This window comes from Fibroporia radiculosa, assembly GCF_000313525.1.
Source record: "Fibroporia radiculosa TFFH 294 genomic supercontigs, scaffold20660, whole genome shotgun sequence".
Taxonomy (NCBI): Eukaryota; Fungi; Basidiomycota; class Agaricomycetes; order Polyporales; family Fibroporiaceae; genus Fibroporia; species Fibroporia radiculosa.
Window position 1 is genome coordinate 16,026 of NW_012133499.1, and position 14,310 is coordinate 30,335.

Here is a 14,310-nt window from a genome sequence, read left to right on the forward strand (position 1 = left end):
AAACTCTGAGGCCTGAAATCGGAGGCAAGATTCTGGTTTGCCCGCGTCGCGTTGAGGAGGAATTAGTATGTAGCGAGGCGCGAGACATGTCTGGGCCCATACCCGAGTCGCCAGAGCAACTCCTGTGGAGCAGCGCAGCCGACTTGAGTGCGCTCCACCGCGGTACCGTCTACGCAAGCCTTGGTAGCAACTGGCGAAAGCGGCTAGCAGCGGCTGTGTCGGAGACGTGTTGTATCACTGAAAACGCGCTGACCAGACGCCCCGATAGCGGAGAACGACGTGAGGCTGGAATGGATGACGCCGTTCCACGTCAGCTCTGTCCAGCTGACTAGTGCGAATTCTCAAGCGTGCCTGCGATTCCAAGACGCAAGGCGAGAACTTGAACTTGACGGGGAAAGGGACTGGTGAGGGGCAGAACTTGGCCAGGCGAGACACAGCGACGGCGCAGGACGTCGACACTGGCAGCTCCTGACGCGGACTCCTCAGCGGCGAGTCGAGTCCGCAGCCCAGCCATCGGATTTAAGCTCCGCCTCGACGCATCAGCAGCGGAGACGCCCATTTCGGAAGTCCGACCGCCCTATTGAGAGACCAAGAGATCGGATCTGGCGCTGCGATCGCGAAATAATTTACGCAGTGCCCCGATTGGGAAGGATTCAAGTAAGTCTCCCCTCGCTATAAACGACCAGCCCCCTGCGAGCCGCCATCCCCCTCCTCATGCGCCCTCCCTTCTGACCTCCTACATACTTCTTGTTCTACACGATGGGCCTTCCCCGCACACGCTCGTTACGAGATGTCGTCCTCATCCTTCTCGGGGCGACCACCATGCACCTCGCCACGGTCCTCTTCCAGGAGCCGGGCTCCATCATTGTCAGCACGCAGGTCAGTTCACATTTCATGGGGGGGATCAACGATTCTGCCATCTCCCACCTCAATGTCGAAGATTCACCGCTCGAAAAGGAGGAGGCACAGCAGCCCTTGGGCACAGTCGAGTCCGAATCTGATATCATAACTGCTGTGGACATTGCGCACGACTTCCCAGAGACCACACTAGTCTCGCACGCACCCGGATGGACTGTATATCGCAATCTCTACATGTTCTACGGCACCCTGTACATTGTCTCCTCTCAGCCAATGTCCGCCTTTCCCGACATCATGTTCGTGACCTCTACGGGCCTCCCGGCAGAGAATACCCCCGAAAACATCGCCCTCAGGATGCCTACTGCTCGCGACATGGATGTCATCACCCCGTCGCAGGCCCGCCTCCTCTGGGGCGGAGATCCCGACAAAGCAGAGCGCAACCGCATCTGGCCCATCGAAGGAAACACCGTCCTCATCAACGAGCCCTCGCAGTTTCTAGACCATTATTATCATTTTTGTGCAGAGTTCCTCCTGGGTGCTTGGTCTTTCTGGCAGAGCGCATTCAACACGGCGGCGAGCTCCACATCCTGGACCTCGTCGCGCGCCCCGCCCATCGACCGCATGATTTTCGCGCATGCCGACGCGAACGGCTGGCGCGACCGGCCGGGATTCAACGCATATTTCCTGCGCGCGGCATTCCCTTCGCTTGCCGTCGAGGTGCAAGAAGATTGGCAGGACCGGATCGCCGCGACGTCGTCGCGGGGAGGGCGCCCGCGAGCGTGGATCTTCGACACAGTCATGTTGACGGACCGCTCTGCTGCATTCCGTGGGGAGGCATGTGGCTCGCGTACGCAGCGCATCGCGGCGGAGGCTGTCGAGCACGGGCGCAAGCTTGGTACGCTCGCGGCAGACTGGTGGGAGCCGATACGCCGCTCGGTGTTGCGCTTTTCAGGCGTGGATGAGAAGACACTGGCCATTGGCTACCACGTGGATGCACAGCGGGGGGATCTAGTGGTGGCTGCTGCTACTGCTACGCACGACCCGATAGTGGTGACGTACATTAGCAGGCAAGGATCGCGCAGACATTTGATTGATGACGATCACGCGACACTGGTTGAGGCTCTAACCTCGATGTGCGATGCACATGGATGGGAGCTGAATGTGGTGCAGGCCGAGCGGCTGTCGAAGGAGGAACAGCTCGCCCTTGCAGCTCGCACGACCGTACGTACGCTTGATGTTTTTGACGGGAAACGTTGATCCAATTCATTCTTCTAGATTATGATTGGTGTTCATGGAAATGGACTAACAGTGAGTCTACCATACCTTCATTCTCTTGTTCCTCTACTCGATGCCGATGCCATTACCTATAGCACCTCATCATGATGCCCGTCACACCGATCTCGACGGTTATTGAGATCTTCTATCCAACCGGCTTTGCGCACGACTACGAGTGGACCACACATGCCCTGGGGATGCGACACTTCGCTATCTGGAATGATACGTAAGTAGTCGATCAGCGTTCATACTCCTGCGGGTCCTGATCGTACCATCAGATACCATTCATATCCGGAGACTGTGTGGCCTAATTACCCGGAGGGGTTCCAAGGGACGCAGATCCCGGTCCACGCGCCGGCGGTCACGCAGCTCATTCAAGATCGCATTGCCGGGCGATTACAATGACGAGTAAAATCACCCTTTTTTTTTTCATCTGGATGGGACTTTTCATGTGAATATTTGGGACTTCTGCACATTACGGCGACTTTCCGCGATCTTTCTTTCATCTATCCGGACGGTCAAGTACTCTACTGGTACTATCATGATCACTCTTCGCGCCCTAGATCGCAGAGTAGTAGATGGGCAGCGTGCCCGTCGTGTATGCTGTTTCTTTTGCGATAATTTATTTGTGCACACGGTACCCACTCACCACAGTAATGTATTTATCATGTACCACGGTTACTCCACATTCACTCCGGCACAATGCGATGTGCGGCCTCTTTTGGCTTTCCTACGGGCTATGAATTCGGCGGGCGAAGAATCTCATATGATCTAGCTCCACGATTTGCTCCGCTTATAGATTTTTCAACATCAAGTGCTGGAGCACTCCTGTCCCGTGCTAGGATCTGCACCTCCGCTGTGGGTCGTCGAGCTGCAACATCAACCTGTGGGTGACTGCTACTTCGTAGCATGACATCAGGAGGGCGTAAGGACATGTGGCGATGGAGAATAGGCGGTGGTGCGCACGGTGGGTCTCGTTCGAGGACAAGCTATAAAGTCTCGGCAGCTCAGAGATAACGGCATTGCATCCCCATCTCCGAGCATTTCATACTGCTGTACTTGTCTCTTTTACTCTTTACGAATCACGAACCACGAAGCTTGGCGCGCAATTGTCTTATTGATACTAAGAACACTATTATGGTGAGTGTACTCGCGGACTTCACAGCGATCGTCGTCTAAAGCTGGACGTCATCTGTAGGGCGTACTGATCTCCATCCTGGTCGGCACTATCAACGCCATAGTCGCCGCGATCATCGGCATCTTTGAACTTATATTTGGAGGCATCGCCTGGGTGCGTATTTTCCTTGCGCGTCTGGATCCTCTCTGACATGGACGTACCCTCAGCTGGTCACAGGCATCCTCTGCTGCGGGTTGTGCTGCTCAGGACCCGGCGTCGGGCGTCGTGGCGGGGTGGGAGGAGGCGTGGGGCCGGGCACGGCGGCAGGGACGACGGGTATGACAACGGGAAGGCGGGGGTGGTTTGGACGCGGAACTGGTGGGCGTGGATTTGGCGGACGCCGGGGCGCCAGGGCAGGACCAGGGACCGGCGGCGTGGGCAATGGTATTGGCGCGGGAATGGGGACAGGTGGCATGGGCAATGGTGTCGGTGCAGGGATGGGAGCAGGCGGCATGGGTAATGGTGTCGGCGCGGGAATGGGAACAGGTGGTATGGGCAATGGTCTCGGTGCGGGAATGGGTAGAGGCGGCATGGGCACCGGTGTCGGTGCGGGTGGGACAGGGGGCGGCGTCCGCTCCGGAGTTGCTGGGATGACTCCTGGTGTTATGGGCGTAAATGACACCTATTAGATACGAGGCCTGGATCACGTACTGGCGACCTCTACAAGGTCGAAGTGCGCGAGGGCAGCCGAGGACTGATATATGATATTTTATACCTGTATAATGAATACCGCCTGCGCTCACCTCGAACTTTTCGTTTGCCAGAGAATGCAGCAGCCAGAAATTACTGTCAGAGGATCCAATGTGTAGTGCTTATCTATGCAAACCCGAAGGCAGGAAGCATACGCATCTCACGTAGAGAGTAGTGAACAGCCATGCGAGACGTTTTTCGAATAGCGCAGGGATAAGCTTGAGGGTTCGACATATATCTGGAACGTCAGCTGAAAGAAAAGTTGACTGGAGCTCGAACTTGAAGATCCTGCTTAGGTGGTAGTAACTTGGGATCCGCCACTGATGTCACTTGCAGCCGTCGCATCACGTGCGTTCATACTTGGCTTCGAATCCCGCACCTCGCTTGCGACATGTCCTGCCAACGACGCCCTCGAGTTTCCGAGCCTACTCAGCTTGATGTGACGCATGTGCTTTCGAACATTTGACAACTTGCCAAATCCCTGCCCGCAAATCATACACCAAAAATGTAGACACCAAATATATTGCTCGACTGTTGTGTTCGCCTGAAACTCAGCCTTGCTCTGATCATTCCTAGGACCAGGCTGGTCTAACTAACGACACACATGTGTAGCACACACGATCTCCCCGGTGCGTCATCGCTCATTGTCAGCTTCTGAACTATCGAATAGTCCTGGAAACGGTGCGCTGCTATAAAGCCCTAGAGGGGATCCATGGCACCCATTCCGTCTTGATCCTCAACCACCACATTCGCTCTCACATCGCCATGAAGCTCTTCCCTCATGCTCTTCTCGCTGCCGCCGTGCTTTCCATATCCCTGCCCGTGTCGGCCGGGCCTATTGCCTACGGCCTGTGTCAGACGGGCGAGTCCCTAGTATTTTTTTCCTCTGGTAACTAGCTCACTCTCATGCGTGCCAGGCTGCAACGTCCTCGCCGTTTCTTGCTATGCTGCTGCAGGCTTCCAATTTGGAACCGTCATCGCAGCTGTCGGCGCCCCCGCCACCATTATCGCTTGCAACGCCGGACTGAGTACATGTTCCGCTACTTGCGCTGCAGTTGCTCTTCTCGCGCCCACTCCCTGAAGTTCCGTGAGTGCTTACTCATATCCACAAATTTCAGTAATTTCACTTCATGTTCCAGTAGATCGTTTCGTGCAGAACGCGCGCAATCGTTTGATATTGTCCACGAATGTCTTATGTACCAATCTTTTGGCATCGTGCAGTGGCAAGTTGACGCCACGTTGTGTTGTCTCGGCTGTATGTATGTATAGCTCCAAATGTTTTCGTGGTCGTCTTCGTCGCGATTAGGCTCAATTGGTGTGGGCAATACCATGTTCATCTCTCCCAGGGGAAATGAGCATGGCCATTGATGTACCACCGCAACACCTGTCGTATTGGTTCTGCGGAATGCTGCGGGCTGTTTCGACCAGCTTTGTCGGCCATATTTGCAGAGCATAACATCGTTCCCTAGACTTTCTGACGGCACGCGTCCATGTTCGCCTTGAATTTTCAAAGCGCCATACACTTTCGTGAGCAATCCTTGTCACATGGAATGGGGTTCGCTCGAAAGCAGATGCCATTCGAACCACGGCAGCAGCTACTTGGGTTACGTAGACGCCGCCTGCTGGATGCCGACATTGGTCGCGCTAATATGATATAAAAGGCTTCGTCAGGGGCACTCTGCACCCAAACTATCTTGACCCGCAACTACGACCTCAACTATCTTCGCTCTTCACCTAAATCTTCCTCCATTGTCATGAAGGTCTTTAGCTTTGTCGCCGTTGCGCTTGCTATTGTGGTCCCTGCCTCGGCAGGTCCCATTGCTTATGGCATATGTCAGACAGGTAGGAATACTTGCCTGTCATTCTTTTAGTCGATGAGTCACGTATTTCCAGGGTGCAACGCCGTGGTTGTGGCCTGCTATGCTGCTGCTGGATTCCAGTTTGGAACTGTTGTAGCCGCTCCTGGCGTTCCAGCGACTATACTTGCCTGCAATGCTGGGTTGGGGACTTGCTCCGCTGCCTGTGCTACAGTGGCGCTCTTTGCCCCTACTCCTTGAGGTTCTCGGTAAGTGGGTATCAATTGTTCTGTTCCTCAATGAGGACTAATGTGTGTTGTCTCGCAAGTTATCAAGGTTTTCCAAGTTGCTCATTTGGAGGATGCTCTCTGTCAGGCTGGATATCTGGGATGTACCATAAATTCTATTTGATACGTGTGTGCTCGTGAATTGGGATCTCGTTGTGGTTCATGTCGCATTGGCCTCTTGGTAATTCAGGATGGCCAGGACGTGTAGCACTATGAGACCACAGTTGGTCTCCGGAGTGGTACCACACAGCACCACAGAGTCTTGCCAAGAGGTGCTTACGGATGGTCCCTTCTCCACGTTCCTGACATGAGGCGCAGACGTCGACATGTTTGTCCAGCGGATCCGAGTACGGTCAGGCTGTTGATGGATGCATTTCATGTTCAGCTGCGGCCTCTCAGAGATGTCGACTCAAATGTGACGGTGAACGGCGCTGCGTTTCACAATATCTTCCTACAGAGACACGAAATCAAGCGGCCCCTGCAGCAGTGAGTCACCAAAGTGAAGGTGTGGGGTGTGGTCTTGTGCTGCCTGCACGCTTGGCGCCTTCACTTTGGAATTCATGTTGCAGTCCGGTGCGCATGGCGCGTGTTCTAAGCTTCTAGCCTTCGAAGTGCGGGGACTCACGGCAACACAGACATAGTACCAGTACCAAATTAGACTACGACAGATAAAGAGGTGCACACGTTGGGAGGAGTAATGCTCGCAAGATGTACTGTATACTGTATCAGTAATGCATTTACCACAGCCGGAAATTAAATTAATATTGGAGACGAAACGAGCAGAACCCACAGACATGTATGCTACTATTTTACCAATCAAATTCGACCCTATCGCCTATGGCATCGGCATGTGCGCGACTACAGTGTCTATGACCACAGCGCTCTCGAAAAACCTTGAGTCGGCACTTTTGAGCTGCAAAACGAGACGCTTACATGAGGCGTTCAGGTGTGAATCGATCAGAATTGCATACAGCCCACCAAATTACGAAAATTGCGGTACATAGCTTATGAGGCGTCCCCCACCTCCATCTACGTCTCGACGCAGCGCGGAGAAAAAGCGCCGCCACCCAAGGCTTTCCGAAAGCGTCGTAAGATATCAGACAGGCTGACTGACAGATCGCCGCCCATACGCAGCTGCAATAATTTTGTCGATAAGCAACAATCTTATTGCCGCGTGGTTCAACGCGTCGAAGACCCTAATGTCGGTCGTCAGTACGTTTAAGCTCATGGCCAATGCAGGAGTGTCTTCGGATGTTTCGCTTCCTGCTCGGTCCCATTCCTATGCCGTCGGGCGTTGTACTCGCATTCGTAGAATAAAAAGGGCAAGATTAGGAACGATACGTAATAGACAAAAAGCGAGAACGATGGTACTCTAGGCCGCCTCGGTGATGGCGCCTGGTTTTTGCGTGGTGAGCCCAGCGGTGGCCGTACTGGACCCGAACATGTCCGCGATAGGGTCCTGCTGCGTGCGGCGGTAACTGTGTGCAAACACGTGCCGTTGGTTAGATGTAGCGAGCGCAGAAGGTGGTGCGGACAAGACATACTGCCAGATGCGCCCAAGCTGTCCGAGGCCCGTCGATCCGACGAAGAAATTGACCTGAAGGGCGGTATTCAATGAGTGGAGGTATCGATGAGGGGGCAAGCGAGATCGACGTACCGCAGCGAGACTGTAGTTGACGGGTGTGATGACGAACGAGTAGCGCACCCAGATGAATCCCGTGGCCGTCAGCGCTGTATGCGTGTCATCAGCACATAGTCGGGCGTGCACGACGGGCGCAGAGGGAAAACGCACCGATATTCTGCGACACGCTCAGCTTCTCAGCGGGACGCGATAGGTCCTTGATACCGGCCGCGACCAAGCACCACTTCATCATGGGCCCCCAGAAGAACACCGTCTTTGGGCCTGCAAGGATCGTAGAGCATCCGCCGAGTAGGAGTGTACATTGGTACCGGCCGTAAAATGAAAGGAGGTAAGGAAAGAGACAGGGTGCGCGAGAATCGCTTTTGGTCAGTGCAGATCGCGGGGCGGGCCCTGGGACCGAGGCGTACCTGCGGGATGGTTCATGAATGCCTGGAATTTGGACGCGCCGGCGGATGCTGCTGCTCCGGACATGGCTGGAAGATGATGCGACGACGAGGGAGCGTTGGGGGAGACCGCGGGGGAGGTTGGGCGTGTGGGTCAGACTTAGTCACCAGCGTGAGGGCCTGAGTCGGACGGTTTCTCGCAAGAACGCGCAGCGGCGAGAAGCGAGCATGCACGTGACGGCACCTTCGGGCGCTTACTTCCATCCGCCTTCAGCGACTTGTCGGACAGCTCTGTGCAGCCTGGCTGCATACCCAGCTCACTTCATCCCTGTGGGTGCTTGGATAGTTCGCAGCTGTATACCTGATACCTGACACGATTCGCTATTGATTATGGACGCGCCCAGCAGTGCTGTACCTGATTTCTTCGACCCTCTTCTCGACTACCTCTCGTCGATTTTGCCCCCGACCGTCTATGCCATTCTGACGACTCTTATATCTTATACACTCTCGCTCGCGATGTCATCATTCTCGCTAGTAAAAGGAATAGTTTCATCCCCACCCTCGTCATGGGACGCCCAAACTATCCTGCCGCCATTGATCACTTTCCTCGCTGCGTATCTCGCGCTGGTGAGCCTATACCGCACGACGAGCTGGATGATCCGTACTGGGATATGGGTCGTGAAATGGGGGTTCATCCTTTCGGTGCTCGCCGCGAGCGCAGGGTGGATGCTCGGAAGCGCACAAGCGAATGGCGGGAACGACATCGGCGGCTTGGTGACCGGAGGCGTCCTGCCCGCAGTCGGGGGGATGCTCCTTGACATGCTAAACGGTCAGAACACTGCGGGTGGCCCGCGCCCCGGTAGCAGGTCCTCGCGCGCAAAAACTCAGAGGGAGAAGGCCCCGCGCCCAAAGGCCTGGGAGACTTGGGACAAACATCGGGAGTGGGAGTATAGCGAGAATGCGCAGGCTGAGGCGGATGGTAGAAGCGCTGAGGGCAATGTGCTCGGCGATATCATGGGCGCTATTGGGCGCACTGTGGTCGAGGGAGGATGGTGGGAAACAGCCAAGGGTGTCGTGGGGGATTTGAACCGAGGGCTGCAGGGAGAGACGCGTGAACATGATTATGGGGCACAAGAAAAGCAGCCTGAGAGGAAAGACAAGTCTAAGGTAAAGGCGAAATCCCAGACGTCTAGGTGATTGCTGGTTTGGTTCCTGAGTCGGTGCGTATCGTTCGTCGCCTTTCGCCGGATCACTTTGTTGAGAGTATGCTTTAATCACTCCTCTCAGAGACAGTCACGGTCACATCTGTATTTATTTCATGGAGTAATATTGCACATCGGTCAATCTGGTAGATTGTTGGTCCCTCGATGCTCTCGAGCTGAGAACAATCAACGACGAATCAACCATCAATTCGTCGCCGCTTGTAATCCGCTCGTACGGCTCAGTTTTGATTTATCGAGTTCGGGTGTCTGGTGGCAGCACCCCAGACAGTGGTCGGACGCTCCTGATATCCGCGTCTTTTCAGGCATCTGTCCCATTCCAATCCGGGACAAACTGCGATGGCTAAACAGGTGAGCCCTGACGTGCAGTTCGAGGAAATATAATCACTTTAGACTGGTCCATAATGCGAATTTCATGTGGACTGCATAGAAGCGTGGCGCCGTATCCGTGCCACTGCGATAACTTCCCTGCAGCATATGGGAATAATTTGACTACTATCGCGCTCACTCGGAAGCGGCCACGCCATCGAGGATAAGTTTGGCATCGAGGCTGTCCCACCGCAACCTGATGTGCAAGCCCGCGCTCCAGACTCCAGGAGGCGGAGACTATTGGGTCATGTGTGGGCATGTGGAAACTAATCTTTCCGCTCAACCAATCGTGATTGCCCAGCATCTTACTCCAGTTCGTTCACGAGGCCGATCCCGCCAATAGAACATGGACGGGAGGTGTGACTGCCTATATGTCATAACACGTCACGACGGCTTCGGAACGGTGGACAGCCGGTCTCTCCGACTCCGCGGCCCCCAAATCTGGGGTCAGAATTGTCACTCCAGCCAATCACGGCGGCTTATTCAACATGCCGGGGGACGCCGATGCATTTAGTCCCAGATATGGAAACTGTAGTGTCCAAACATTTCGGGAATAAACACTAACAAATAAGCAGGTTATATGATACAGGCCCTTCGTCAGGGCTGCTCTCTTCACACTCTCCCCCTGACGCTTCATCCGCCGTCTGTGCTCCCTACCTTTAGCCTACCTTGCCCCACGCACCCGTACTCATACCCCCACATGGCTCTGAAACGCAAGTTCGACTACGATGCTGAGTCGGTCGATATGCCCATGGTCAGTGATTAGCGTCACATGCTTTCGTGACGCGCTCATTAACGCGTCTCGCGCAGAACATGAAGCAGCCTAAGCTCATTCCCTTCCCCAACGCCGAGCCAGACACCGACGTCGTTATGTCGGATGCACCTACGTATAACCTTGAGCCTCTCCTCATCCCCATCCAGCCCTTCCATACACGCCTTCCCTCTAACGCCAGCTACTCATCATCGAGCTCGTCGGGCTCTCCTCAAAACTCTCGTAAGTCTTTCATGATTGGTAGGCAACGGGAGTCTTATGTCCATCTTCCAGCGTTCTATCCGTCGTTCGATCTCTATCCCCACGATGACCCCGGTTACGTCGGCAACCAAAACCCGTTCGATGCTCCCGTTCACGAGGCACCAAAACCCGTCGGCCTTCTTCAACCTCGGAGTGCTTCTTTCACTCATCATGGGTGGGTTGATTTCTTTCACGCTGAATGTTCCAATTAGGATTTTGCTAACACGTTGATCGTTTGTCCCTTTTCCTTATTGCTAGTCAAAATTGCTCGCAGATTCCCAAGCTTCGCGTTGCGTGTTCACCCGGACTCAACGGTCAACGGACTATGTGGGCGCACTGCGAACAATGTGGTGCGATTGAAATGGTTCATACCGACTAAATCGCATGCAGACATCCTTTACCTCATGTAACGTTATTCGACCTCGCTTCGCTATCAGCCGCCGACACGACATCAGCAAGTGGATACAAGGTTCCCCTCCCAGTTCCAGACTTCGCCTCGTTCGATTCCGTTCATCGTCTCGCCGGCCTGCATCGTCAACTGTTTGCTCATCTGATGTTTAGTGCCACTTCGTCTGTCTCCCTCTACTTTCCTAGGCGACAATCTTCCCTTTCCCATCCCTTGCTCCACTGTGTCCGGCTTGATTTCTTGACTATGGTAAGCGGCCTCGTAGGAGGCGTCATGGCTTTGCGCGTTTGCCGGAACATTGCATATAGTAGCAAGAATATCCTCAAAATCTTAGCGCTCGACACTCATCCCACTCCCCGCCGACATTCGTCGTGGTCGTCTCTTTCCTCAATCTGAATATCTATTGCTGCTTCAATTGATCGTCATACGAATTCGACTGGTTGTACATGATTTTTATGGACTCGACTGACTACTATACGTACTGTTGCCATGCTAAAGCTCGTTTGAATCGCGGGGAAGTGCTGTAGTTCGTTTGCGTGTTGTGTGTTGTGCGCTTGATCTGCTCAATAGATGCTTTGCTTGCGAATTGTCGCTTTTCGTGTGAAGTATGAACCTCAGTGGAAAATCGCGTTTATTAATTAGGAACCTAAATTGGTCGATGGGCTGCGTTGAGAACGGGTGAAGAAAGTTGATATATGCTATTCATGTGAATGTAGTCTATCTCATTGAATGATTTAGTTTCTGATTTTGATTCATGTTACTTTGCACTGGGCACCAACAAATAAGTTGAATGTTTTACCAGGTATTTGTTCCGGCTCGTCATGTCCAGCTTAATTGTGGTCTCTCATAAATCGGGCACTGTCTACCGGTGGACCAGCTTTGTGAAAGAGAAGCTTCGATCGCTGAGCCTTGGACATGATCCAGACAAGCCGGGGGCGAGGCACACCCCCGCACTCAATTGCGGGGCGCATGGTCGGGGCTACGATCCACTGGACTTGCTGCGATGCGGGCCCGCGGACGTTATGTATACATTCCGAGAAAATTTTTCACCGGAATGCTGCGCGCCGCATGTAAAGTACTGTCTCCGTCGCTATCGACTCGAGCAGCGCGCGAGTATCCGATAAATTGACAGCGCTGGGCTCTCGGCCGGGCGGTCGGTGTAGCGACATTATATACAGTGTACATGTACAGTCCGCGGAGGCTTTGCACGGTCCGAGAGGGGGGAACGCTCCGCGGGCGGCCCCCGCGGGGTTTGCGGGGAGAACAGCCGCCCGATGCCCAAGGCCCGCGCGGGGCAGACGGCGGGGCACCAGCGCCGCCTCGGGCGGCTTGGTACGGACGGCGAGGCAGACGAGTCAATACGATCGCCGCTGCCAGCCGTCGCCGTCGCGCGCCACGAGCGCTCCTGCTAGCGCCCCGACGATGCCACGGGCGGGACGCCGCGCAGATCGGTGCGGAGTCCGGGGGAGAACCGGAGGAGGACGCGCGGGCGAATGGACCGGAGGAGGGCCCGGCACGATAAGAGGGTGTAGTGTAACTGATGCGGCCCGCTGGCGCTGCTAAGGTGGATTCCCGCGATGGCGGAAGTCCCGCGGCGCGCACGCCGAGTGCTATGTAGTGCAGCCCGGAAGGCAGCATCGGATGCGCGGCGTGTGGCCAGGATAACCTGCGGGCGGGCGGTTGCGGCCGTGGGTGTGGCAGGTGCGCGCTATACTCGAGGGATGGATGGATGTGGAGCAAATGTGCGAAAACCGAGAGCGGAGGCACCGCTCCAGCGCGCGGCCACAGCTGCATGCTATCGACCATCCCTCGAATTCGCAGATCGTGCGAGCGGCCCTGTTTCTTGGCGCGGTTCAGGCGCAGCGCGAGGACGACGATATTCCGCCGCTGCCCGGACGCAGCGTGCGATGATCGTGGCACGCACCAGCGAAAGCAGAGTTGGCTGTCCGCGGAGTCCCCGTCCATATCAGAGGGACCCTGAGCAGGACGTCGTCGCTGAGTCACCGCACCGTGCTTCAATGCATGCGTGCTCGCCGCTTTGGGCAGAATTTGTGCACCATGCAGCGGTGCACGCCTTGATATTTGCCGCATCCGCACAGCTATCAGTGAATGTGCCCGCGGACAGACGAGAGCGCACTTTGCGGAAGGGGCGAGTGGACCCCAGGCGAGCGGGCCTCTCACGCTGCCAGACGAGGATCAAACCCAGCCCGCACGAGGCGAGAGGACGCAGATATGGGGGGGTGGATGTGGATTCAGGGCTGATATAAGATACCCAGACTGTGTCCTCCTCGAATGGACGTGTCCGTGTGCAGCTGTCCATGTCAGGGTGCAGGTGGCCGGTGGCGGATGGAGATATCTGCGGTCGTGTGCGCGTGACACCGACGCCGGGGCGCGAGTCGGTCGGGGCGGCCCGCATCAGAATATCGGGGCGGCGGGTCAGCCAAGTTTCGGATGTGCGTCCGGGGTCCGAGGAGGTCGCGTGGATGTGTGTGTAGCCTGTTTGTTTACGAGGTGCCATGGGGGAGAGCAAGATCCGGGGGTAAACGAGGAGGCGGATGCGGCCGGGGCTGCCGAGTACGCCCGACGCCCGACCTGCGAGCCGGGTGCGCGGGCGGCCATTCTGCCGCAATAATTATTTTTGAGCGGCGGGCAAGTGTCTCAGGATGACTGACGTAGTGTCCAAATTTACTCGGTCGATCTCGATCATTTCGATGCTAGTAGGGGGCGCCCCACACGCGCGCGACGCTGCGCCTCTCAGGATTCTCCCTTGCCACCGCCGCATTCCTTGCTTGTCGGTATGCACACTGCACCATGCTGCGTCTACTCACGGCATGCCGCACTCGCACGGGCGGGCAATCGCCAAATGGAGACGTGCGTCGAAACGGCGAGCGTTCATATCGATAAACGAGCCGCCGTGATGGCGGATGTGATGATATACAAAGTGGGGTGCTCGTCCTCCTCCCGGCATGGCGGCGTCCCGGACCTCGGATGTGCGCCGGCAGAGCATGGCACGAGGACACTTGTACGCGAGCGAGAAGCCGCAGCGGCGGCGACGAGTGGGCGCGAAGAGGGCGTCGGGCGCGGTGAGCGGGCGGGCGGGCGGCGGCGGGGAGGAGGAGGAGAAAGGCGAGGACGAGTGTGTGGGCGCGTGGGGTACTCCACAAAGCGGTGCCGGCTCGCGTCTGGCGGGTCCCG

The 14,310-nt window shown here is 55.9% G+C and overlaps 6 protein-coding genes across 6 annotated transcripts; 4 read left to right on the forward strand and 2 right to left on the reverse strand.

Annotated features, from left to right (window-relative positions):
* Positions 1-759: 759 nt before the first annotated feature.
* Positions 760-2,538, forward strand: FIBRA_07920 (uncharacterized protein; the record flags this gene model as incomplete). Its single annotated transcript, XM_012329582.1, has 4 exons — positions 760-2,079; positions 2,134-2,166; positions 2,229-2,359; positions 2,412-2,538. The coding sequence occupies 4 exons, from the start codon at positions 760-762 to the stop codon at positions 2,536-2,538; spliced, it is 1,611 nt and encodes a 536-aa protein (XP_012184972.1).
* A 935-nt stretch (positions 2,539-3,473) lies between these two features.
* Positions 3,474-4,186, reverse strand: FIBRA_07921 (uncharacterized protein; the record flags this gene model as incomplete). The annotated part of the gene is made up of 4 exons (XM_012329583.1): positions 3,474-3,907; positions 3,962-4,004; positions 4,054-4,096; positions 4,137-4,186. 4 exons carry the CDS (start codon positions 4,184-4,186, stop codon positions 3,474-3,476), a joined length of 570 nt encoding a protein of 189 aa, XP_012184973.1.
* A 579-nt stretch (positions 4,187-4,765) lies between these two features.
* On the forward strand, positions 4,766-5,028 carry FIBRA_07922 (uncharacterized protein; the record flags this gene model as incomplete). Its single annotated transcript, XM_012329584.1, has 2 exons — positions 4,766-4,873; positions 4,918-5,028. The coding sequence occupies 2 exons, from the start codon at positions 4,766-4,768 to the stop codon at positions 5,026-5,028; spliced, it is 219 nt and encodes a 72-aa protein (XP_012184974.1).
* Positions 5,029-7,455: 2,427 nt separating this feature from the next.
* On the reverse strand, positions 7,456-8,196 carry FIBRA_07923 (uncharacterized protein; the record flags this gene model as incomplete). Its single annotated transcript, XM_012329585.1, has 5 exons — positions 7,456-7,561; positions 7,628-7,680; positions 7,741-7,814; positions 7,876-7,986; positions 8,133-8,196. The coding sequence occupies 5 exons, from the start codon at positions 8,194-8,196 to the stop codon at positions 7,456-7,458; spliced, it is 408 nt and encodes a 135-aa protein (XP_012184975.1).
* A 302-nt stretch (positions 8,197-8,498) lies between these two features.
* Positions 8,499-9,305, forward strand: FIBRA_07924 (uncharacterized protein; the record flags this gene model as incomplete). The annotated part of the gene is made up of 1 exon (XM_012329586.1): positions 8,499-9,305. One exon carries the CDS (start codon positions 8,499-8,501, stop codon positions 9,303-9,305), a length of 807 nt encoding a protein of 268 aa, XP_012184976.1.
* A 1,092-nt stretch (positions 9,306-10,397) lies between these two features.
* Positions 10,398-11,511, forward strand: FIBRA_07925 (uncharacterized protein; the record flags this gene model as incomplete). Its single annotated transcript, XM_012329587.1, has 5 exons — positions 10,398-10,451; positions 10,508-10,691; positions 10,743-10,884; positions 10,968-11,036; positions 11,100-11,511. The coding sequence occupies 5 exons, from the start codon at positions 10,398-10,400 to the stop codon at positions 11,509-11,511; spliced, it is 861 nt and encodes a 286-aa protein (XP_012184977.1).
* Between the last annotated feature and the right edge of the window lie 2,799 nt (positions 11,512-14,310).